The 27,194-nt window shown below is 44.5% G+C and overlaps 1 protein-coding gene across 1 annotated transcript in view; it reads right to left on the bottom strand.

Annotated features, from left to right (window-relative positions):
- otogl (otogelin-like) overlaps nt 1–27,194 on the bottom strand; it is a 238,726-nt gene that overhangs the window by 178,225 nt on the left and 33,307 nt on the right. The window contains exons 13-20 of the mRNA XM_070901511.1: nt 17,702–17,834; nt 15,976–16,153; nt 14,474–14,598; nt 14,130–14,342; nt 3,812–3,977; nt 2,353–2,427; nt 1,929–1,972; nt 238–409 (exon numbers count right to left, since the gene is read on the bottom strand). Coding sequence (XP_070757612.1) covers nt 238–409; nt 1,929–1,972; nt 2,353–2,427; nt 3,812–3,977; nt 14,130–14,342; nt 14,474–14,598; nt 15,976–16,153; nt 17,702–17,834 — 1,106 coding nt within the window. The remainder of the gene's footprint in view (nt 1–237; nt 410–1,928; nt 1,973–2,352; nt 2,428–3,811; nt 3,978–14,129; nt 14,343–14,473; nt 14,599–15,975; nt 16,154–17,701; nt 17,835–27,194) is intronic.

The raw sequence follows: 27,194 nt of genomic DNA, 5'->3' as shown, positions 1-27,194 counted from the left end.
TTCCACCCTTCAAAATGTAGTTCGGGATCTGGAATATTAGGTCCTTCATTGAAACACCTGTGAATTCATCCCTTTTCGGCGTGGAAGCAAGTTATCCTCGCTTCGAGGGATTGCCCATGATAATGACTGCAAATGGTGGTCATTCCTTAAAGTAACAGATTATATAACATCTACAACATGAAAACCATGGTAAACATTCATATTTTTATCTGCTCTTTAATATTCCAATACGCTTACCCAGGAGCACAAACACACCCTGAAATACAGGGAGTCATGGGCGAACAGGTAATATTCATCATCAGGTTTTCGCATGTGACTTCACACGCTGCTCCTGTCCAAGGCAGACCAGGCTGAGGATCTCTACAGTCAAAATATCTCTTATTGTTTGGGCACTCCCCAGATTCAGGTTCTGCAAAACGTAGATATAATGCATCTTTTTATACATTTCACAAATGAAAAAAGTAGTTAGTGACATAAATTATTTTATCAAATTGTTAACAATATTAGGATTAGGAATACATTTATATTTTTAACATTTTAAATTAAATACACAAAGCATCTCCGTTACATACACTATCAGAGTGGATCTGAAAGAAACTAGAGATGTGAGAACCGATGTTTCCTGCCACTCTCCCCTTGGATGCCAATCAGGTGGAGCACATTCCATCTATATTTCTGGGTTTGTCATTTATACGTGCCCAGCATACCACATACACAGGCAAAAATAACAGCAGCCAGCTAAAGCCTTCTGTCTGATGTTCAAAATCAGCAACAGGCGGCTTCCACCCCGAAGGATGTCCTGGCCTTCTGCTGGTATCTTCTGGGCATCTTGCGTATAGTCACCCATCTGTTCGCATGCCAGACACGAGACTCCCAAAGCAAGCGCTCTACTCGGAACTTCTTCACGGCAAACGAGCCAAAGGTGGGCAGAGGAAACGTTACAAGGGCACCCTCAAAGCTTCCCTGATAAAAATGCAACATCCCCACTGACACCTGGGAGACCTTGGCCAAAGACAGCCCTAAATGGAGGAAGTGCATCTGGGAGGGCACTGAGCACCTCGAGTCTCATCGCCGAGAGCATGCAGAAATCAAGCGCAGGCAGCAGAAGGAGCGTGCGGCAAACCAGTCCCACCCACCCTTTCCCTCAACAGCTATCTGTCCCACCTGTGACAGGGACTGTGGTTCTCGTATTGGACTGTTCAGTCACCTAAGGACTCATTTTTAGAGTGGAAGCAAATCTTCCTCGATTCCGAGCGACTGCCTATGATGATGATGATTCATGATGATGATGACCCATCCACCGTAACCAGAGGCAACCGAGGTGAAAGGTTCTCGTAAAGCTCTCCTGCCTCATTTGCATAGCTGTCCTTTGCTTTTGCCTGCAGCAGGTACAAGCACTCTGCCCTCTCCACTCCCCAACACAGGAAAACACCCAGGCAATATTACAAGGCTGGAGACCTCTTTTTCAATTCCTTTGTAGCCAAGAAGTGTTCCCCAGGAAGCATCGGAGAGGAAAATTAATCACTTGAAATATTGGCCTCCATGGGTAGTGGTGATCCTCTTCTATAGAATCTCAATTAAGATAAGATTGTGATTATAAAACTCTTTTGTTTGATTGTTACTGTTGGCAACATTTGATTAAATAGTAATTTTAATGGAAAATGCATTTGGACTATGATATCCATGATGCAGTAATACATATTTCATATTAATGTTGTGTTTTCCCTTAATATTAAGTTCTCAGGAGCTCTGAAACTAAGTGACAAACATTTACACATAATGTCTGCCTGGACATTCAGGATATGTCTGCTCAAAATAAACTTAAGAATAGTTGCAGGAAAAGCATTTCTGTAAATACAATTTACCTTCCAAACACCAGCACATAACTTAATTGAATGTAATGTTAATGATGGCTAGTTATAACATACCTGGCTCGGTAGGGGCACACCCCATCCTTCCATTCCTACATAGGCTAAAAAAAACAAGAAAAACACCATTAGTTCTGCTGAATACCATTTGCCATTGTTTTAAAATGTTTAGAATTACTATAGCAAACCTGAAATGTCAAATTGTGACCTCGACTAACTGAAAGTGCTGAACAAAATGAATAGATTCATATAAGCCTGAAAATAATTTAAACAATTTCTCGTAGCCAGATTTGAAACATATCCTTTAAGCTATTTCATACAAAAGCCCATCAATTGCACGGAGGAGTCTCAGAAATCCAATTAAACGTTATCCCCCAACTCAGCAAAGGTTTAGAAATATGATATGATTTTCACAATTCTCCACTACAGCTGTAACTGGGGATCTGAAAGGCAATCTTCAACAGACAAAGAGCAGGAGTCATACCATGGTCCCGAGTTACTGAATGTGACCTCTCCTGACTGAAATATTCCTCCCATGAAGTGACAGGAGCACTGAGATCTGGAAGAGGCAAAACGGAGACTCTGAACCATTTTTATTATTTACTGACTGTATAACAATATAATCAGCTGTAATATATAAACATCTCGGAAAACAAGTAGACTTCGCAGTGGTTGAGTTCTGAAGTTTTCCAATTTACTCTCTAGGAAAAGAGTAGTAGTGTTTGGAAGAGGTCGCCGATGAGTCAAGTTTGCACAATTCTTAGACCCGATGCCATAATTTATGATCGGTACCAAATGTGGGTTGAGTGAACCTCCCAATTTATGCTGCTGGCTCTCAGCATAACAGCAGTTCTGACTCTTTAAAAAGCTTTTGCACGTGAACACATGTACCCACAGGAAGAGACATTTTCCTCTTCATACCGACTAGGAATGTTCAGTTCCCAGGTGCAGTGAAGAGAAAGTGGGAGAGGAGGCCCATTACTTCAAGCCGCCACTCTGGCTATACTGCCCCGAAATGGGTAGGACTGGGCTTACATCTGCGATAGGCAGAGGCGCACTATAAAGTTACGAATGAAGTGTTCTCTCAGGTCCTTCCATCTCATTCACTGCTCAGTGCATCTGTAGGGTGATCAAACAGAGGGATATCCCAAAAGCTGACAGTGGGACATGCACTTGGACCTGGCACGGACCAGAGGGTCAGTAGGGATCCTGACCCCGAAGGTCAAAGGACATAGCAAGTATGTCAATCCTTTCTCCTTTCTCCTCCCATCACAATGTTTGGCCTCGATGGCTTCTGGCTTCTGCTCTCCAACAGCAGTCAGTTGGCCCTGATGCTAGTGGCCAACTACAGGCCCGCAGTTAGCTCCCATTTCCATCTTGCCCCTTTGCAGTGCAAGGCCTTTCTAGAGGCTGGGGCTGGGGCCTGGAACTGAGCCAGTAGGGTATTGGGTCATGCAAATGGACCAAGGCAGAACATTTCAGCTGACTCCTCTCTCAAAGACAAAGCATACCTCTCGTGTGCTGCACCTTTGTGGTATCCAGGAGGAGCCTCTAATATTGGTGAACTTACAGAAAGTTTTCAGGACTGTTTTCTATGTAACAAGAAGGTGACACGGGGCTTATGGATTGAAAAGTGGATACAGCAGATATGTAGATACAGGATACAGTGGAAATGGCCAAAATAAAAATACCGCCTCCAATTTAGTATTTGTATAAAACCAGTTCACGACAAGGTGCACTTGAGGCTAGTATTGATTATGAGTGTAGAATTTATGGAAAATCAGAATTTAAGTTTCAACAGGTTTTGTCTTTGACCTGACCTCAGTCTCCATGGTAAATGAGTTACTCGATAACAAGTGATAAAGTAAGTGGGATTAAGTGGTTTATTTTATTACTGAATATTAGTGGTGCACTAGGGCACAGTAGTACAAAAACAAACCTACTCTGCTACACAGCGACGCAGTATTTCATCATAGAATGTCCCACTGGGGCAGTTGCAGCCTTCAGCACAATCATCACCACAAACTTCATTTATAGAAAGTGATTGGCATGTCCGTCCGCAAGAAGTAGAACAAGTATGGTACAACATGTTAGCCGAGCAGATGACACCTACATCGAAGAAAAACATCAAGCTGAATTCTATCAAAAGTATCAAAAACATAAACTTATCCAGAGCACACCTCAATAACATCACCATGTAAAAGGTGAATTATTTAGTTAACCACTTGCATGCTGTCTCCATTTAAGAGAGATATAAATCATGTAATAAAAGTGTATTAGAGGAATTGTAGGGGCCGAAATTCGTCATCCCCGAAGGGTTTGGGCGGATCGATCGGCCACCGCGTTCAGATGATTTTCCTTCCCCGAGCCATATTTAGCTCGCGGGGGGATCTGTGCAATGTTCGCTTCCGCTGGAAACGGCAGGGTGAAGCCGCTGTAAAGGTAACTTTTCAGCGATGAGCTCTGCGGCGTGCGGGCCGCTAAAAGCGGCAAGGACCGGGATTTTCAGCTGCAAAAAGCTAAGACTTTTCCCAGCAGTGCCCCCGCGAGGTATTCGAGTCGGTGCTCGAACACGACACCGCTGGAGTGCTGCCGCGATCGGGGCCCTTTGGTAGGGAAATAGTTTTATTAATTTTAGTGTTTCTATTTCAGATTTCAGCATCCACTGTATTTATCTTTTCATATAGTTTTATTAATTGTTTTGGCTCCATTCAACCTGCTGAGTGTTGCTCAGAGGTTTGCACGTACTTTTGTACAACTTTCAGGTCTGTCTCTTTAGTGGAGGCCTGTGGGCTGCAGACACTTGCTTGGCAGGGTTCACCCTGAGGATGGGAGGACTGTTGGGAGGGCAACACCTGGTACACCTGATCAGAAGCTGGGCGGCACACAGGAGAAGGTGTCGCTGTCAGCACCGTGCAGACAGGCAGTGGGCAAGGGAGACAGCAGCCATGATTCATTCATTCTGCGCCAAACTAGTGTGCCCGCCGTCTTGACTGGCCTGAGTCAGGATTGCGGTTGGCTGATTGGGGATATCCCCTGTCCACTTGGCTGCTCACTCCACTGCGGAACCCCAGGACTGCGCCAGAGCATGCATACAATGACACTCATTGTGCCACCAGGTGTATCATCGAGCAGTGCATAGGCATCCTTAAGCAGAGGTTCCGGTGCCTGGACTGCTCTGGTGGCACCTTGCAGTACTCTCCTCAACTGGTCTCCATCATCGTTGTGGTCTGCTGCATGCTGTACAACCTGGCCATCATGAGGGGACAGCCGCTGGAGGTCGGGCCAACAGTACCACCCGAGGAGGAGGAGGAGGAGGAGGATCCCCGTTGCCCCAGAGCTAGGAGGCGTCGACCTATCGCCACCCTGGAAGGGCTCCTGGGAGGGTGCATCCTCAGCATATATGGAGATGCCTGACACCTCCCCTACAATCTCCATCCATGCATTATGTACTGGTGGTCTGCCAGGTCTCCCCACGTCAGGAAACAATATTCTTCTTCTGTCCTCCACAACATCCATCAGTGTCTCCAGCTACATATCAGTGAACCTGTTGGCTCTCCTTGCAGCTCTGACACCAGCCATCCTTCCAAACTCCTTCCCCTCTCAGAGCCTTGCTGCAAACCCGGGCCTTTTCAGGCTCGTTAGAAACCCTTACCTGCATGCTGAATTTTTCAGTGGTGGTGATAACGCTCAAATTAAGACAGCCACACCACTGAAAAATTCACTTTGGAGGGGTTCATTAGCACTGGAACCCATTTATTCACTTTTGGAGCTGAATATGGGGTGGCCCAGCCACCAAAAAATTTTGGCACTAATGGCCATAAAAAGGTGGGGAGAGCACCAGCTTTCCAGCGGTACTGAATTTCGGACCCTAGTGTTCAAACTTTGAAATATAGAGAGTGTAAAGACAGTTAGAAAACAAAGTTGAATAGACCAGCATTGTGGTGATTGAACTGGAGAGCTGACTCCATGTACCAAGTGAGTTTCAATTCTGCATTCCCAATGAGTTCCTGATCTCGGGCTATATTGTAATTGGGAGTACAGCCAGATGCTTGCCATGGGCTGGGAGGGAAAATTAGAGATAAATCAATCTTGGGCCACTCTTGTGTGCCTCATGATGGCCAATTCAAAGAAGAACAGATCTGAGAAAAGATTGGCTGTTTGGCCTTTAAGGTGGGTTTCATTGCCAAGGTAAGCCAGAGAAAATGGGGCAAATACAGAATAAACACTGAAAAAGGAAGAAAATTTAAATTTTTAGCTAAATGCTACAAATAATTATCATTAACTTTAACACCAAGAATGTTTATTTTTGAATTTCCATATGTATTTAAATATCATTGTTCAAACAATGAATGCTGAAAACATCACTGAGGCAGTTTACTCAGTGAAACAGTATATGGAAATTGAAACTATGTCTGCAGCGATAAAGTCACTAACCTAACTGCACTGCATCTTCTATTTAAAATGTATTTATGCTCCTTAAAGCAAGGAATGGAATCTCAGCTTCCTATAGAATCAGAGAAGTTTACAGCATGGAAAGAGACCATTTCGGCCCATCGTGTCCATGCTGGTCAACAAAGAGCTATCCAACCTAATCCCACTTTCCAGTTCTAGGTCCGTAGCCCTGTAGGTTACAGCACTTCAAGTGCACATCCAAGTACTTTTTAAATGTGGTGAGGGTTTCTGCCTCTACCACCCTTTCAGGCAGTGAGTTCTAGACCCCCACCACCCTTTGGATGAAGAAATTTCCCCTCAAACCCCCTCTTAAACTTTCTACCAATTACTTTAAATCTAGGCCCCCTGATTGTTGACCCCTTTGCTAAGGGAAATAGGTCCATCCTATCCACTTTATCCTGGCCCCTCATAATTTTATATACCTCAATAAGGTCTCCCCTCAGTTCCAAAGAAAACAAACCCAGGCTATGCAATCTTTCCTCACAGCTAATATTTTCTAGTCCAGGCAACATCCTCATAAATCGCCTCTGTACCCTCTTTAGTGCAATCACATTTTTCCTGTAAAGGGGTGACCAGAACTGCACGCAGTACGCTAGCTGTGGCCTAACTAGTGTTTTATACAGTTCAAGCATAACCTCCCTGATCTTGTATTCTATGCCTCAGCTACTAAAGACAAGTATTCCCAATGCCTTCTTAACCACCGTATCTATCTGGCCTGCTACTTTCAGGGATCTGTAGACATACACTCCAAGGTCCCTTTGTTCCTCTACACTTCTCAGTGTCCTACCATTTAATGTGTATTCCCTTGCCTTGTTAGCCCTCCCGAATACATTACCTCACACTTCTCTGGATTGAATTCCATTTGCCACTGTACTGTCAACCTGACCAGTTCATTGATATCTTCCTGCAGTCTACAGCTTTCTTCTTCATTATCAACAACACAGCCGATTTTAGTATCATCTGCAAACTTCGTAATCATACCCCCTACATTCAAGTCTAAATCATTGATACATACCACAAAATCCTGATTTTTTATTGCAAGAAGTAGGAAATTCCATCCTCCGTTCTATTTCCTCGCTTCTTCCCACTTTATCTTCTTGTATTAACAGCATTATGTGTAACACAAAGATGTTAAAGTTGGTGGCCTTTTTTTGTAATCGCTTGTTTTTTTTTTAAATCTACCACACTGTATCCAATGAGTTTTTTGTGGCAAGTCTCCTGTATTTTTGCTGCCTGAGGAATAATATTACTAAACTGGGAGACCATGAACTTTGTTCGGTCTGAAATGCCTTTCTGGGAAGACACAGCCCATTGGAAAAAAATGCACTTTTTACTTTTTTTTTGGAGCCATCATGCACAAGTTTACACACTCTACAGCTGCATTGCAGAAATTTCCATCAATAATATACTTGTTTAGTGGCAATTTACTGCTTGAGTAATGTGAATGAAGCATTCCTTTAGTTAGGTCATGATTGACTGTTCATCTTTCATTCTCCGATCAAAGTTGCAAACTCATTGTACAAACTCATCCGCAACAAAACTGAACACACCCATCATCCTGATTTAATATATATGAAAACAGGGCAATCAACCATTTCTTTACGGCAAGGTTAATATAGTGGTCTCACCATGGCAGCTGTGGAATTTAAATTCAGTTAATTAAATAAATGGAATAAAAAGATAGTGTCAGTGATGGTGACCGTGAAACTATCGGATTGTCGGAAAAACCCTCTGGTTCACTAATGTCCTTTAGGGAAGGAAATCTGCCATCCTTACCTGATCTGACCTATATGTGACTCCAGACCCACAGCAATGTGGTTGACTCTCAAATGCCCTCAGAAATAGCTTAGCAAGTTACTCAGTTGTAACAAACCGCTACAAGAAATAAGAATAATAAAACTGGACAGACCACCTGAGGCATCGACCTCAGCACCAGCTTCGGACACAAGAACACAAGAAATAGGAGCAGGAGTAGGCTATTTGACCCCTTGAGCCTGCTCCGCCATTCAATAAGATCATGGTTGATCTGATTATGGACTCACTTCCCTGCCCACTCTCCATAACCCTGTATTCCCTTATCACTCAAACATCTATCTATCTCCACCATAAATATATTCAATGACCCAGCCTCCTCAGCTCTCTTGGACAGAGAATTCCATAGATTTACAACCTTCTGAGAGAAGAAATTCCTCCTCATCTCAGTTTTAAATGGGCAGCTGCTTATTCTGAGACTATGCCCGGTAGTTTTAGTTTCCCCTATGAGTGGAAATATACTCTCTACATCCAACTTGTCCAGCCCTCTCATTATCTTATATGTTTCAATAAGGTCACTTCTCATTCTTCTGAACACCAACCGACTCAACCTATCTTCATAAGTCAACCTCCTCATCTCCGGAATCAACCTAGTGAATCTTCTCTGAACAGTCTCCAATGCAAGTATATCCTTTCTTAAATACAGAGACCAAAACTGTACGCCGTACTCCAGGTGTGGTCTCACTAATACCCTATACAGTGGTAGCAGGTCTTCTCTGCTTTTATATTCCATCCCCTTGCAATAAAGGCCAACATTCCATTTGCCTTCCTGATTACTTGCTGTACCTGCATACTCACTTTTTGTGTTTCATGCACAAGGACCCCCAGGTCCCTCTGTACTGCAACACTTTGCAATTTTTCTCCATTTAAATTATAATCTGCTTTTCTATTTTTTCTGCCAAAGTGGATAACCTCAAATTTTCCTACATTATACTCCAGCTGCCAAATTTTGCCCATTCACTTAGCCTGTCTATATCCCTTTGCAGATTTTTTATGACCTCCTCACAATTTGCTTTCCCACCCATCTTTGTACCATCAGCAAACTTGGCTACATTACACTCAGTCCCTTCATCCAAGTCATTAATACAGGTTGTAAATAGTTGAGGCCCCAGCAACGATCCCTGCGGCACCCCACTAGTCACTGTTTGCCAACCGGAAAATGGCCCATTTATTCTGACTCGGTTTTCTGTTAGTTAACCAATCCTCTATCGTTGCTAATATATTACCCCCAACCCTGTGAACTTTTATCTTGTGCAGTAACCTTTTATGTGGCACCTTATCGAATGCCTTCTGGAAATCCAAACACACCACATCCACTGGTTCCCTCCTTTATCCACCCTGCTCGTTACAGCCTCAAAGAACTCCAGAAAATGTGTCAAATGTGATTTCCCTTTCATAAAACCATGCTGACTCTGTTTGATTGAATTATGCTTTTCCAAATGTCCTGCTACTGCTTCCTTAATAATGGACTCCAGCATTTTCCCAACAACAGATGTTAGGCTAACTGGTCTATAGTTTCCTGCTTTCTGTCTACCTTCTTTTTTAAATAGTGACACTACATTTGCAGTTTTTCAATCTGCTGGGACCTCCCGAGAATCCAGGGAATTTTGGTAGATTACAACCAATGCATCCACTATCTCTGCAGTCACTTCTTTTAGGACCCTGGATGTAAGCCGTCAGGTCCAGGGTACTTGTTCGCTTTTAGTCCCATTATTTTATCGGGTACTGCTTCATTAGTTCCTCCCTCCCTATAGTCCCTTGATTATCCCTTATTAGGATGTTTTTAGTGTCTTCTACTGTAAAGACCGATTTAAAATATTTGTTCAATGTCTGCCCTTTCCCTGTTCCCCATTAGTAACTCCCCAGTCTCATCCTCTAGGGAACCAACATTTACTTTAGCCACTCTTTTCCTTTTTGTTTGCCTGTAGAAACTCTTACTGTCTGTTTGTATATTTTGTGATAGTTTACTTTCATAATCTATCTTTCCTCTCTTTATTATTTTTTTTAGTCATTCTTTACTGGCTTTTAAAAGTTTCCCAATCCTCTGGCCTCCTACTAGTCTTGGCCACATTGTATGCTCTTGTTTTCAATTAAAAACCATCCCTTCTTTCCTTAGTTAGCCACGGATGGTGATCCCTTCTCTTACAGCCTTTCCTTCTCATTGTGATATATTTTTGTTATGAAGTATCTCCTTAAATGTCTGCCATGCTCATCAACCGTCCCACTCTTTAATCTATTTTCCCAGTCCACTTTAGCCAACTCTGCCTTCAGACCTTTGTAGTCTCCTTTATTTAACATTAGGACACTGATTTGAGATCCAACTTTCTCACCCTCCAACTGAATTTAAAATTCAACCATGCTATGGTCACTCATTCCTAGAGGATCCTTTACTACGAGATAATTTATTAATCCCGTCTCATTACAATGTACCAGATCTAAGATAGCCTGCTCCCTGGTTGGTTCTGCAACGTACTGTTCAAGGAAACTATCCCGGATACACTCTATGAACTCTTCCTCAAGGCTACCCTGGCCAATTTGCTTTGTCCAATCAATATGAAGGTTAAAATCGTCCATGATTATTGCCAATCCTCCATGTTGAACATCACTTGGAAGAAGCACTGATAGCAAGGGCACAGAATTTACTCTGGGTGGAGGACATCAATGTCCATCATCAAGAATGGCTCGGTGGCACCTCTACTGACCGAGCTGGCCGAATTCTGAGGCACAGAGCTGCCAGACTGGGCCTGCAGCACATGGTGAGAGAACCAACACGAGGGAAAACCCTACTTTACCTCATCCTCACCAACCTACCTGTCGCAGATGCATCTGTCCATGACAGTATTGGTAGCAGTGACCACCACACAGTCCCTGTGGAGACGAAGAACCGTCTTCACACTGAGGACACCCTCCATCGTGTTGTGTGGCACTACCACCGAGCTAAATAGGATAGATTCAAAACAGATCTAGCAGCTCAAAACTGGGCAACCATAAGAACATAAGAACTAAGAGCAGGAATAGGCCATATGGCCACTCGAGCCTGCTCCGCCATTTTATACGTTCATGGCTGATCTGATCATGGACTCAGTTCCACTTCTCTGCCCGCTCCCTGTAACCCCTTATTCCCTTATCGGTTAAGAAATCTCTGTCTTAAATTTATTCAATGACCCAGCTTCCACAGCTCTCTGAGGCAGTGAATTCCACAGACATACCACCCTCTGAGAGAAGAAATTCCTCCTCATTTCAGTTTTAAATGGGCGGCCCCTTATTCTAAGATTATGCCCCCCAGTTCTAGTCTCCCCTATCAGTGGAAACATCCTCTCTGCATCCACCTTGTCAAGTCCGATAAGATAAGATCACCATGAGGTGCTGTGGGCCATCAACAGCAGCAGAATTGTATTCCACCACAGTCTGTAACCTCATGGCCCGGCATATCCCTCACGCTACCATTACCATCAAGCCAAGTGACCAAACCTGGTTCAATGAGGAGTGTAGAAGAGCATGCCATAGCAGCACCGGGTGTACCTAAAAATAAGCTGCAACACAGAACTACATGCATGCTAACCAACGGAAGCAGCATGCTATAGACAGAGCTAAGCGATCCCACAACCAACAGATTAGAACAAAGCTCTGCAGTCCTGCCGCATCCAGTCGTGAATAGTGGTGGACCATTAAACAAATGACGTCCAGCTCACGAGTGCCAAAAACAAGGCTGAAGCATTTGCAACTACATTCAACCAGAAGTGCCGAGTGAATGATCCATCTCGGCCTCCTCCTGAGGTCCTCATCATCACAGAAGCCAGTTTTCAGCCAATTCGATTCAAGAATCAGCTAAATGCACTGGATATCACGGCTATGGGCCCCGACAATATCCCAGTTATTATGCTGAAGAGTTGTGCTCCAGAACTAGCCGTGCCTCTAGCCAAACTGTTCCAGTACAGCTACAGCACATATCTATCTGACAATGTGGAATACTGCCCGTGTATGTCCTGTCCACAAAAAGTAGGACAAATCCAATCCAGCCAATTATCGCCCCATCAGTCTACTCTCAATCATCAGCAAAGTGATGGAAGGTGTTGGTGACAGTGCTATCACCAATAACCTGCTCACCGAGGCTCAGTTTGGGTTCCACCAGGACCACTCGGCTCCAGGCTTCATTATAGCCTTGGTCCAAACATAACAAATTAGCTTAATTCAAGAGGTGAGGTGAGAGTGAATGCCCTTGATATCAAGGCAGCATTTGGCCGCGTGTGGCATTAAGGAGCCCTCTCTAATGGCTGGAGGGTCATACCGAGCACAAAGAAAGATGGTTGTGGTTGTTGGAGTCCAATAATCTCAGCCCCAGGACATTGCTGCAGGTCTTTCTCAGGGCAATCTCCTAGGCCCAACCATCTTCAGCTGCTTCAATGACCTTCCCTCCATCATAAGGTCAGAAATGGGGATGTTCGCTGATGATTGCAGTGACATTCACAACTCCTCAGATAATGAAGCAGTCCATGCCCGCATGCAGCAAGACCTGGACAACATTCAGGCTTGGGCTGATAAGTGGCAAGTAACATTCACACCACACAAGTGCCAGGCAATGACCATCTCCAACAAGAGAGCATCTAACTATCGCCCCTTGACATTCAATGGTATTACCATCACCAAATCCCCCAAAATCAACATCCTGGGGGTCATCATTGACCAGAAACTTAACTGGACCAGCCACATAAATATTGTCGTTACAAGAGCCGGTCAGAGGCTGGGTATTCTGCGGCAAGTGTCTCACCTCCTACCTCCGAATAGCCTTTCCACCATCTACAAGGCATAAGTCAAGAGTATGATGGAATACTCTCCACTTGCCTGGGTGAGTGCAGCTCCAACAGCACTCAATTAGCTCGACACCATCCAGGACAAAGCAGCCCGCTTGATTGTCACCCCATCCGCCACCTTAAACATTCACTCCCTCCACCAACGGCACACTGTGGCTGCAGTGTCTACCATCTACAAGATGCACTGCAGCAACTCGCCAAGGCTTCTTTGACAGCACCTCCCAAACCCGTGACCTCTACCACCTAGAAGAACAAGGGCAGCAGGTGCAAGGGAACACCACCACCTCCAAATTCCACGCCAAGTCACACACCATCCTGACTTGGAAATATATCGGCATTCCCATCGAGTCGTTTGGTCAAAATCTTGGAACTTCCTCCCTAACAGCACTGTAGGAGTACCTTCACCACATGTATTGTATGGTTCAAGAAGGCGGCTCACCACCACCTTCTCAAGGGCAATTAGGGACAGGCAATAAATGCCGGCCTTGCCAACGACACCCACATCCCATAAACGAATAAAAAAAAGAGAAATGTGGCCCAAGATCTTGGCTTTTTTACTGACTTCAATTGTAAATTTAACACTAGTTGCATATTTCAACAACTCAAAGCAGTATTATGAGAACAACAATGGTGTATTATAGATATTTTCATTGATTGTAACTCCTCATAAAGAATGACATATGTGATGAAAAGCATCTTGCGATATGGCACGTTTTCAGTCCTACGAACCAAACTACATACCATTTTGTTGGTTAGTAAAGCTTTCTCCTTTTTTATTTTTCCTCCTCAGCTTTCTTCCATCCTTTCCCTTTTCAAGTCACATACAACTGTCCATGCCACGAATTTCCCTACATCAGCTTCATTCCTGTTGTGATTAGCCAGCTAGAAAAGCAGTTCAAGTGAGGTAGACAGAATCAATTCCCCTCGCCCTAAGGTAGAATACCTAATTATTATGTGATGGTCCATTTGGCAGCTCATTGGTGAGCTGAGCAACAAAATGATCTTCGAACTGACCCAAGTGAATTCAATAACTGGTAGTTTTGAACTCAATGTTCTCGGTGTCAAGTCACAACACTCGAGATATTAAGCCTAAAGGAAGTAAAGGGTAGCATAACTGAATCTTAGCTACATTGTAATTTATCTCATCTACATTGTTATTATAAAATCACTCTTAAAAACTTACCACAGTCCGACACTTCTGATCTGAAATCAATGTGAACCTTGTATCTGGCACAAAGATATGCATAGTGTGCAAGGGCTGTACACATGCATAAGCTTCCACATTTGCAAGCATCATAGCGGCACTGCTGATAATAGGCATTGGGATTCACAAAGGAATGACATGGTGCAAAGAGTTCTTGATTGAGAATATCACACATTGTTGATGAATATAAAGCTGGATGCACAAATAATGTAAAAAAGAGATTTAAATAAGCAATTTTTAAATAAGTTCAAAACTATAACTTTGCTGTTAGAAATGAATAAATGAAGCATATATACAACATCACATCAGTTGAAACTACACACCATTTTGTTGGTTAGTATCGCAGGGATCAACCAAAGGGATATTTCCTGGCATTACACAAGCTGATGAAATCTTCCATGCGTTGGCATGTAACTGTGGAGTGCCTTCAATCATACGTACAGGGGAGCTAGAATTGAAAGAGGAAGCATTTACAATATATTCTGCCAAACTGTCCTTACTAATAATGTAAGAAATGTTATACAAACAGCTGGGAAAATCTCGCAGCCTGGGAGATTAGTCACACTCCATGTCTAGCTTAGGTTTATGTCATTCTTAATATAGGCATGCATACTATAGTCCGATCATTCAATATGCCTGATGACAATGTTTGTATCGCAATTAGCAAACATTCCACTGATACTATTTAAGGATAATGTTTTCTTCTTTTACATAATCTCTTCAGGCTATATCACTAATGCACAGTTATCCCTGATATTCAATTGTACCTGCTCACATCATGCCCAGCTACATACAGAATTTGCAATGACACTGTTAGTATCGACCTAATGGCCAGCTCTTATCGCTTGTGCTCTGAAATCTAGTATGAAAGGAAGATAACCCAGATGAATGTGCAACACAAAACTGAAAAACTGTTCTTGAACCGAGATCAACTACAAATCCTCACATGTCTACAAAACTTTAAGGAGTGGATTTTTGGCTCCTCTCCACTCCGTTTGTTGCCCCGGAGCAGCGGCAATGGCGGGGTTGAGGTATTCTGGGTGGGCGGCCAGCCTTCAGCGCCTCACAGTGATCCTTGGGTCCAGTTTTGCGGCAGCACAGAGAGCAGCATCGCCCGGAAGAGCTGCGCCAGTGTGCAATGCCCCTGGTTGCGACACCAGTGAGCGTTTTGACTCTTGCCTGACCCATATGCCCCAAAGCACGCCCAGCAGTGAATGCCTGGGAAATCAGACGGTCCAACGATGCCGACAGCGGGGAGGTAAGTAATGGACTCCTCAGGTAAGTGTGATTGTTTTTTCTTTTAATTTTTTTGCGATTTGTGTTGTGGTGGCGGGGGCAATGTTTTGGGAATGGTTTTGTGGCTTTTTTTGGAGGGGTTTTGTTTCCCCCCACAGTCGTTTCTCGGAGCGCTCCTGGGCCGACTGGCTCTTTAGCTCAGGAGTTTCCCATGCTAGCACCCAAGAGAGGTGTACAACGGCTCCCTTAGTGCCGTGCTCCCTGAGTCAGGGCCCAGCTGCCCAATGTTACTTACTGAAGCGCAAACTGTTCCCGGGCGCAAACTTTACCACCCCTCCGTCATTACCGCCCAAAAAACATCAAAACCGAAAATCCAGCCCTAAATGCTTAATCTAGACTATACTTATTCATCACACAAATTACCAGTTATATTATACACTGCATCAAATTATATCAGGTGTATAATTTCCTGGCCCTGCCCTCAAAGCATTTTTCATAATTAGAAACCAAGTTAGACACCATTCATATTGTTTAAGCTTTGTATTTATTGTAAAATGAGAATCATTTTTAATTATCAATGTGAACTCACAGGAAGTCATCTCGTAAGTTTCCATTATATGTTCCACACAGGCCCACAGTGTTTCCCCTCCAACTAATGTCAACCTGGAGATACAGTCTTCCTCCCTCTTTATCAAACTGCATCGAGAGACCAAAGGTTGTCTTCACTTGTACAAATATAGATGATAATCTACGAATTTCAATTATTCCTGCAAGCAACAAGATCTAAATTTTACAAAAATGCATTACACTTTGAGAACGGATAGCTCTCACAAACATTTTATCTACAGCCAAACTAAACAGGAGACATTAATGCTTTGTTGCACTAAAATAGGGATGGAATTACTTTGACAATCTAAGCTAAGGTATCGCTATGTAATAGCTCCCGTAGTTGGTGACATATTTTAAAGATTTCATCTCTGAAAAAAGTATGCCATTTTATGAAAGAAAGGTTTTCAATTGTCAACTAGTACAATTATTTTAGGAAAGCCCTGCTAGTCAGATACTAACCAACAAACCAGAAAGATTTGCTATGAGAAAACCTTCCAATAAGCCATGATGGAATAGGAACCATTGGGACCGTCTTCGCCCAATGGGCATATGAAGCCAAAGGACTTATTACTTTTTATAATAGACATTTCAGCATAGATTTTCTGTTCAGTTCTGCCGGATTTACATGTACTTTGCACATTGCATCTATTTGCAGTGGCAGGGAAAACACAGGCAATGCCTGCTTAGTACAGGCAAGAGCCTAATTTAAATATTAATTTGGGGATACTGCATGCCTTTTCTCAATGTTATGTTGCAGAGAATATCCATTCATGATTATGCCCCAGAAACAGAATTCAATAAATGTGACACCAGAGAAAGAGACCATGAAAGCTTCCAAATTGCGGTTCAAAACGCAACTGTTTCACTAATACCCTTCAGAGAAGCAAATCTGCCACTCCTACTTCAACTGACCGACAATATGACTCCAATCCCAAACTATTTGTTCAATTCGTAATGTCCTCCGGGTAACTCGGGAACTGAGCTGTGATGAAGAGTCTGCATCTGAAACGTTAACTCATCTGTTCTCTCCAAAGATGCTGCCTGACCTGCTGAATGTTTTCTCCTTTTTTGATTGGTTGATACCCTACAAATGTCTGCATCATCTTTTGTACTGCATTCATTCAAGGCAAATTTTAAAAATTCCGTCTCGTACATTTGCTTCTTTAATATTTGTTCTGCACATTTCAGATGCTGTTGGGAGTGCCCCACTGCAGCAGCACAATGTTATCCTCCCCAGCAGTAGCAGTAACTGAAGAGCAGAAACCGCTGGAAGTCTGCCTTGTATGTGTAAATGGTGCTGATCCAGGAAAATGGGTTGGCATCATGGCAGGGTTCACCGTCAGGTGGAAGACCCATAGCACAGAACTGCTTTCAAAGTTGATATCTAAATTTTGTCTTTCCATTTTGATGCAACTGAAGATAATCCTGGTCTCGCCATTTAGCGGTGCATAATGTGACTGCTTAATGATGATGTTTCTAATCAGCAAATAGAAAGGTATTTTATTTCTAGTGCAGCTCCTCAATTGAAAGAGGAATCATAGCTTTCAAATAACATTTAACATTGTAATAGCATAATTCACATCAGCAAATATCACGATATCTTTGCACAGCAAGCCATTTTGACAAATGATGTGTAGCTCTTTCTCCTGAAATGGTAATTATGCCCCTTTTACAGACGTCCGTAATAGTAGAAGTGAGCCAATTACCATTGTGATATGGCAGGCTAATTGCTTGATGGATGCCAAGGTGAATTTCTCCTGCTTTGGTTAGGGTTATTTGGTTACTTGTATCACCATCTATCACTAAGGTTACTGACTGAATGCAGCTGTGGTCTAGATTCTGGAAAAAAAAATTAAACATTATTGTAAGACCCAAACCTGTTCATTCAATAATTTTGACTTTGGCTTTACAATGGAATATTTTAAAATAAAGCATAGATGTCACATCACACAACATTACCAAACTGAATAATGTTCCCGATGTTGGGGAAGTCCAGAACCAGGGGTCACAGTCAAAGGATAAGGGGTAAGCCATTTAGGACCGAGATGAGGAGAAACTTCTTCACTCAGAAGGGTCAAGTTTCGGCCTGAGTTGCTCCTATTTTTTTGGAGCAATTAGTTTAGAATAGAGTATCTTAGAAATTGTAATTCTCGGCCTTTAGTTTGCTCCAGTTCTATTGAGTTAGAACAGTTTCATTTTAGAACAGATTTTTTTTTTCAAAAGGAGGCATGTCCGGCCATTTACACCTGTTTTGAAAGTTTAGGCAGCGAAAACTTACTCCAAACTAACTTAGAATGGAGTAAGTGTAGATTTTTGTACGCTCAGAAAAACCTTGCCTCCATTTGGAAATCAGGCGTAGGGAACGAAAGATGGGGGGGGGGGGAGGGAGGAGGGTTTACAAACATTAAACACTTCACTTTTACAAATGAAGAGCCATCATCAATAATAAATGATAAATAAATTAATAAATAAACCAATAAATCAAACCAAATAAATTAAAAACAATTAAAAAAATTAAAAATCACTCAATAAATAAAAAATTATTTCTACTCACCGACTGCAGCACCAGGGAGAAGAGGGAGGGGGGTGGAAGAGAAGAAGATGGGGGGGGGGAGAAGAGAGGAAGATGGAGGGGAGAGAAGAGAGGAAGATGGGGGGGAGAAGAGAGGAAGATGGGGGGGGAGAAGAGAGGAAGATGGAGGGGAGAGAAGAGAGGAAGATGGGGGGGGGAAGAGAGGAAGATGGGGGGGGGAGAAGAGAAGAAGATGGGGGGGGAGAAGAGAGGAAGATGGGGGGGGGAGAAGAGAGGAAGATGGGGGGGGGAAGAGAGGAAGATGGGGGGGAGAAGAGAGGAAGATGGGGGGGAGAAGAGAGGAAGATGGGGGGGAGAAGAGAGGAAGATGGGGGGGAGAAGAGAGGAAGATGGGGGGGGGAAGAGAGGAAGATGGGGGGGAGAAGAGAGGAAGATGGGGGGGAGAGAAGAGAGGAAGATGGAGGGGAGAAGAGAGGAAGATGGGGGGGGAGAAGAGAGGAAGATGGGGGGGAGAAGAGAGGAAGATGGGGAAGAAGAGAGGAAGATGGGGGAAGAAGAGAGGAAGATGGGGGGGAGAAGAGAGGAAGATGGGGGGGGGAGAAGAGAGGAAGATGGGGGGGGGGAAGAGAGGAAGATGGGGGGGAGAAGAGAGGAAGATGGGGGGGGGAAGAGAGGAAGATGGGGGGGAGAAGAGAGGAAGATGGGGGGGAAGAAGAGAGGAAGATGGGAGGAGAAGAGAGGAAGATGGGGGGGAGAAGAGAGGAAGATGGGAGGGAGAAGAGAGGAAGATGGGGGGGAGAAGAGAGGAAGATGGGGGGGAGAAGAGAGGAAGATGGGAGGAGAAGAGAGGAAGATGGGGGGGAGAAGAGAGGAAGATGGGAGGAGAAGAGAGGAAGATGGGGGGGAGAAGAGAGGAAGATGGGGGGGGAGAAGAAGAGAGGAAGATGGGGGGGAGAAGAGAGGAAGATGGGGGGAGAGAAGAGAGGAAGATGGAGGGGAGAGAAGAGAGGAAGATGGGGGGGAGAAGAGAGGAAGATGGGAGGAGAAGAGAGGAAGATGGGGGGGAGAAGAGAGGAAGATGGGGGGGAGAAGAAGAGAGGAAGATGGGGGGGAGAAGAGAGGAAGATGGGGGGGGGAAGAGAGAAGATGACGAAGAAGACGCCCCGCACGCAGCCGATGTCGGGCTGTCGACGCTGCCGACTCTTTGGGCGGGGCCCGCCCCTGCGAGATGTGGGCGGGCAGGCCCCGCCGACGTCGGGGTAACCGGGCCCCGCCGAGGACTTCGGGCGGGGCCCGCACTCAACCGATGCCGTACTGCCGATGTCTCCCAGCGAGAGGCCGGGCGGTCGGGCCCCGCCGCCGAGGTAAGATGCGCAGGCCACCCGATAGGGGCGACGTCCCTTCGGCCTGGGATAGGGTTGTCGTCCCGGAGACAGGACGCCGGCAGCTACTGCGCATGCGTGCAGCCTCCACTGAGCATGCGCGCAGCCTCCACTGAGCATGCGTGCAGCTGCCGGCACGGTTTCTAGCGCAGAGCTGTAGCTCCGCCCCCAGCAGCTCCTGGAATACAATGACATTTACATTGTATACAAGAATTATATTTTATTTATAGATTAATTTAAAAAAACACGACTGAATAAATCACAGAATATTCTAAAGTGATATGCGTTCCTGTTTATTAAAGTCAAGCATTTGATTGAAACATAGAAATATAGAAAATAGGTGCAGGAGTAGGCCATTCGGCCCTTCGAGCCTGCACCGCCATTCAATATGATCATGGCTGATCATGCAATTTCAGTACCCCATTCCTGCTTTCTCTCCATACCCCTTGATCCCTTTAGCTACAGCTATCGGAGAATCGCGAGGTAAGTATTCGGCGCAATTTTTGTTCTATAAATTAGGCGGACCTCTCCAATGTGCGCCGTTCTAGTGGGCGGCTGAAACTTCTTCACTCAGAGAGTTGTGAACCTGTGGAATTCTCTACCACAGAAAGTTGTTGGGGCCAGTTCGTTAGATATATTCAAAAGGGAGTTAGAAGTGGCCCTTACAGCTAAAGGGATCAAGCGGTATGGAGAGAAAGCAGGAATGGGGTACTGAAGTTGCATGATCAGCCATGATCTTATTGAATGGCGGTGCAGGCTCGAAGGGCCAAATGGCCTACTCCTGCACCTATTTTCTATATTTCTATGTTTCAATCAAATACTTGACTTTAATAAACAGGAACGCATATCACTTTAGAATATTCTGTGATTTATTCAGTTGTGTTTTTTTAATTAATCTATAAATAAAATATAATTCTTGCATACAGTGTAAATATCATTGTATTCCATGCTTTTTGAGCATTGAATGGAATGGCTTTAACTATTTTAACTCCCTTAATAGAATGCAGAAAAAGCTAGAAATATATTGCACACCAATCAGTATCTTGCAAAAAAGGATGTTTTGGTGAATACTTTCCATCAGGACTACTTTACAGAGAAAGAGAAAGGGATGAAGTCCTTACAGGAAGAATGTGGGAAGGAACAAAATCCAAAAAATCACGCGTGTTTTTGGGCTTATGGCAGATATCTTTGGAAAATCAAGTGCTGGAGTTAAAGGTATCCATTTAAAACTTTAACCTGGCTTTTCTGTATATTTCCATCTTTTTCTGTTTTCATTTTAGATTTCTAGCATTCAGTTACAAAAACTGAGTTTGGTAAAATTCTAAATCTTCTAGGATAACTACTATTGTATAGAATATTTTTATGGTTTCTAGGCGTCACTTTTATGGTTTCCACGTGGAATTGAGGTATTCTCACTATTATTTAAAATGTAAGCAATTCTAAGAATGTAATATGATTTCTCAAAAGTATACTATTGTGGAATTTAGAAACTGGTCATTTGTGCTCTATATAATTTTACAAAGCGGTGCTCTGTGATACTGGCTACTTTAGATTCAGTTATAGGTGACGGGGGAAATAGGGCATTAGGCAAAGCAATTGTTAAGTACCTTACATCCTTGATTGCAGCAAATAAAATACAATTTAAAAATAGATGGGGTATACTGGATTTGTGTCATTCCAATGATGAAACCGTCCATTAAAAAAAATTGGCCTGATGACAGGGATGTCATGCATCGAGATATTACTAACCCACAATTCTTTGTTTTAATCTCAAGTTTTAACAGTCATTGCAACTTTTTTCAGGGGAAAACCGAGGTTCCAAACATAAATCAGCAAGAAGGATAGTCCTCAGAGATAGAAAAGACAACCCAGGAGTGGGTTTAGCTTTTTATGTGAAGGAAACGATGGATCTATCTGATCCACGGGTTGATATGGTTGGAACCCTATGGCTAGGGATGAGAGATCTGAAAGCAAGAACATTATCTATGGACATCTTCACCACATTGGGAGGCAGGATTAAACTAAGAACTTTGCAGTTAAATAAGGGAAGAGAGTACATGCATTTTGCAGTTGTTATGGGTGACTTGAATTTGCCAGGGATGAATTGGGAAATCTATAAAAAGGTGCAACAGGAGAGAAAACATGATCTTGGACATAATATTGGATTGTTACATGAAGTAATTAATGAAGGAACCTGTGAACAGGGTGTAATTAGACCTCATATTAAGTAACAACTAGGAGATGATAGAGCAGGTCAGAGGCTGAACACTTTGGCAACAGCACAGTTTAAGGTTAAGCTAATAATGGAAAAGAGAATGAGTACAAGAGAAACATGCAACTTCAAAAAGTTAGATTTTGAAGGGTGAGCTAAGAAAACTGGTCCGGATTTCACAGTTTGAAGGAAAATTGTAAAATAAAAGCGCATCATGCTTAGAAATATTATATACACAGAGTATGGATACATAGCATTAGGGAAGAAGGGTAACAAAGGCAACAATGGAATGTGGGGAAATAAGGTAAAAAATAAATTGTTCCTAAATTATAAAGCCAACAGTAGCTTAATGAACTGAGACAAATATAAAAGCAAGCTAAAGAGATAAAATATAGAATGATGTCAGGATAGAAGGGAAAATTAAAATAAATAGCACGCATTTGTATATATATAGGGGCCGAAATTCAGCTCCCGAATTAGTCCCGTTACCGCCGGTTTGCGGTGGCCAGGCAGCGGAATCAAATAGCCGCTGATTTCTGATCGAATGCCGTCGCCGGCCAAATTCAGCAGGGCGGGGCGGGGGGGCGGTGAGGCTTCTGGAGGTGCTCACTTCCGCCCCGCTGCTGCCGAGCGGCCGTGAGTGCGTCATCAGTGCGCACACCGCCGGGAACCCCCTCCACCTCCCTCGAAATTCAGCCCAAAAAATCTTATGCCTGCCGAGCGATGCCCCCGACAGCTTTTTCTGTCGGTGCACCTTTCATTCCCTCTGTGAGCCCTGGCTGTGTGGCGGCCATTAAAGGCAAGGGCCCAATGCCACAGCCGCCATTTTATTTCTTTTGCTGGCCAACTTCCATGTCGACCGGACTATTGTGCCCCCTGGTCGCCAACAGGCAGGCTGGCACCCCCTCTTGGGTGCCAGGCCACTGGCCCGGCCGAAACCCTCCTTCGTGGCCCAATGGCTGATCCTAAATAATCGCCGATTCTCTGCCCTTTAAAGGAGGGGCGATACGCAGTGGTGCAGACGCTCAATGACATCACCACCACTCCGCTACTGAGTGACAGCGGCGGAGAATCTGTCCCGCCTCCATTCCCACCCCTCACCAGCACTTACCGCCGCACTTACACCCTCTTTATGACTGACTTGCTGGCTGATTAAAAAAAACGACAAAGAGCTGAATATTGATCAAGAGTCGACCTCATCCTACCCGGCGGCGAAAACACTTAAAAAAACCCAGTAAGTGCGCCAGGTTTCTGGCGGGCTCGAATTTCGGCCCCATAGAATCCTAGGGGCCAAAATTGCCCCTTTTGAAAAGCCCCGTTAGATCCTCCAGGAGGCGCTAATGGGGCAATAAGGGCTTTTCTCCTGGGGCAGTCGGCGGAAGCGATCAGCCAAAACAATTGTCCATGGGATATCAGTGGCGGGAACGGATTACCATTGCGCCCTGTAGTTTTCGCCCAGGCGGCAGCGCACGTGGCGCTGATGCCATCGCTGTGCGCGCTGAACCCTTATCGCCCCGCGCTGATCCCTTTGCGTGGGAGAAATTGCCCCATGGGACACAAGGTCAGTGCCAGGCGATGTCCCTGACACCCTTGCGGAGTCGCAAAGCTGGGGCTCCCCAGCCACACTTAAAGGGGAGCGCCTTACGTCATGGCCGCCATTTTTTTTTTTATTGTCGGCCGACTTTGGAGTCGGCCCAACAATGGCGGGCTGCTGGTTCAGCCAGCCCGCCAACAGGCAGCCTGTACTCCCTCTTGATCTGGCTGAAACCCTCCCTGGTGGGCTCCACGGAGCCGGCTCCATGGTTTGCAGCATCCCTAAGAGAAGGGGAGGGATGTTGCGACTTGGCAGCTCAACACGCCAAGTCCCTGTCATGCTGACATCATCAGCACTGTGCTCCTACCTCCCTCCCGCCCCGAGAGCGCCCCGATGATTTTTTTAAGTTAAAGTGCCCAATTCCAGGGCTCTTGTGTCTGCCTACCACCGGCGATAAAAAATCACTTAATCCGAATTAAGCACCATAGCCAAGTGGGGGCAATTTCCCCCTCATAGAATCTTAAGGCATTAGAAGGCTTCCTGCAAAAAAGGATAATGAAGCACCTAGGTAAACATGGTAAGAGGGACTCAGCCATGGAAAGGCATGATATCTAGTTCATAACACAAGGAAATCCTACAGTTGCACCCCTGGGATACTCTATCATATACTTAGTTATTGGGCAGTGCAGGTATACTCCTGATCGTAAGATGCCCAAACCACTTACATAAATGACCAGCGCTGCTGTACCAGAGAAATATCTACAGCAGACTCAAAACTTGTAACAGCATGGAACAGGAAGAAAACTTCTAAAGTAGATTGAAAATTGGATAAGTCAAAGAAAACAAAAGGTCATTGCAAATAGAGCTGCATCGATATATCAAAGGATCAACAGAGGTGTACGGTTTACAATGCACGTAAGTAATTTGAAAGTGGAGAGACAAACATAGCTAAGTGTCCAGATGACACCCTAGGGGATCAAACAATATGGTACAGGCAAACCAAATACAAAGGCAGTTGGATAAGTTTGGAAGGTTATCTGACAATTGGCAAATGGTTCCTTCCCAACCTATCCAAGGTATTGAAATTAGTGAAGGGAAATAAATGATTGAAACATAAACTAAATGGCTGTAGGTGACAGGATGCAGCCAAGGGCTGGGATCAGAGGGTAGTGGTGGATATAGCTTGCTGAAACTAAACTTGTGGGCAGCAGCAAGAAAAGCTAATCAAATTTTGAGGTGCATAGCCAGAGGGGTACAACAGAAAATCCCAGGGCATGAGAAAGCACTGGTATGGCCACACAAAGTACTGTGTAGATTTCTATTTGCCATACAAGAACATCCAGGAATCAGAAACAATGCAGCAAAGAACAACCAAGTTGATGCCCAGCTTAAGGTCTGTGAGCTATAAGGCGAAGTTGAACAGTTCTGGGATTGGCTACACGAGAGATGAAAACTCAGGTGTGATAATGGGCTGAAATTTGCTGGAGCCTGGTTAGTTAGACTTTTTCCTGCACCCATCAGCTCAAATCTTTATTGCCCTGTAAGTTGATGGAATTGCGAGTTGATAAGAGCATGGTGAAGGCAACCGGACATCTGGGACCTTGGTGAAAAATGGGATAGTGGATCTACTTAACACAAGTGCTCCTGAGCACTTATCCACACAAAGGGTAATGGAATCTGGAACACTCTCCTAAAAAGCTGCTGAGGCTTGGTCAATTGAAAATTTCAAAACTGAGATGGGTAGATTTTTTGTTACGCAAGGGTATTAAGGGTGATGGAACCATTGCAGGTCGATAGAGTCAGGATACAGATCAGCCATGATCTAATTAAATGGTGGAACAGGATCGAGGGGCCGAACAGCCTACTCCTCTTCCGATGTTCCAATGAGACATAAGGATTGAGAAATAAACAGAGGAAGGACTGAGTAGGAAGGTGAATTAGAGTAGGGGAGTTCAATGTTAAATCGAATACAGAAAGAGAAATAAAGAGGGTGGGGGGGGGGAATTGGATTAAGAAAAGAGAAAAAAAAAGACAGAAAAGAAAAAAAAAATTTGAATTTATTTAACTTTGCAATGACAATAAACTACCTGAAGGAATGTGACCACACTTCTGGGCCAGTGAAGTTGGTTAGCAGTTGTCATTAAGAGGGTACTTATGCTATTAATTATTAGACTTAATTTTCTGTGGCAATTTTATGTGCAAAATGCAGCAACTTCATGAAACTCATGAAGATGTTAAGGACAAGATGTCGCTTTTGCAAAGCTAATGGCAGAGCGGGATAATTTTCCAGCAACATGTGGTGATTCACAATTCCTGGGATAAGTTGCCACAAGTTGCTGGAAGATGTTCACATTAATAACAGTGTGCTTCATTCACACAACATTATTTTTTTTAGCAATTTCCGGCCCATTATTCAAGTAGTCAAGGGGGTAGAAATTGCCCCCCACCCCCCCCCCGCCTGAAGCGGGGCACTCCCACCTCGTTCCGATGGTTTTTACCACAGCTGCGGTTCAGGTCTCCTCTTGAGCGACATTCGGCTCTTTGTTGTTTTTGTTTCCTTGGATCCGGAAGTCGCTCTTAATGGTGGCGGTGGCAACACTTGAGGGGCGGAAGTTGGGGGCGGTGCGGAGTGAACGCCATGATGATGTCATCACGGCGCGTGTCACCACGGCTCTCCCTTTCACTTAAAGGGGAGAGCCTGCGCGATTTAAAAATTTCGGCCCACTGGACCGCCAGGGAGGGTTTCGGCCAAGCCAGTGGCCTGGCACCGAAGAGGGGGTGCCAGGATGCCTGTTGGCAGTGCAGCCGAACCCGGGGGCATAATTGTTGGCCCGACATGGTAGTCAGCTGACAAAAAAAATAGGCAGCAGCGGCAGTGCATCCTCCCCTTTAAGGGAAGCCGCACCACCATTGCAGAAGGCCACATCCTCACTGGACCACCGGAAAAAAACAGGTTTTGGCACCGCCGGGCGGGCCCCAAGATTTACAGAGCGGAATTTCTCCGTCAGGGGCTTGATCGGCGGTGCCCACAGTGATGACGCGCTTAACCTGAATTGGCAGCGACGGAGCGGTGATGTGGGGGGGGGGGGCAGCGGATCGGGGCACCGCTGGGAAAACTCGGGAGGGCAATCGGGCTAGCAGCAGCCATTCCACGAAAACTCGATGGCCACTCCACTCCACAGCATGGTCGCCAAGTTGCGGTGGTAACAGGCCTTAAGGAGAGGGGCAATTTCGGCCTCAAGATTCTTAAGGGAGTGGATGTATTGAACCCTGATAATATATCTGAGATTGCGACAAACTGTAGAACCAGGGGACATGGACTCAAGTTTAGAGGAGGGAAGGTATACAGGCAGTTTAGATTTAACTACTTTGCATATTGGATGGTGAGTATGTTGAATGGACTGCCCAGGGACAATGGAGGCAGATAATGTGGAAAAACTCAAAGGAAAATTGAATAGACATTTGAGGGATTGGGCAATGGAGAGGCATTCGTTTTTGAGACCGACCAGATGGAATCCCTAAATTTTTCTGCTCCTGT

Source organism: Pristiophorus japonicus, chromosome 15, assembly GCF_044704955.1.
Source record: "Pristiophorus japonicus isolate sPriJap1 chromosome 15, sPriJap1.hap1, whole genome shotgun sequence".
Taxonomy (NCBI): domain Eukaryota; kingdom Metazoa; phylum Chordata; class Chondrichthyes; family Pristiophoridae; genus Pristiophorus; species Pristiophorus japonicus.
Note: the sequence above shows the minus strand (reverse complement) of the source record. Positions and strands in the feature narration are given on the sequence as shown.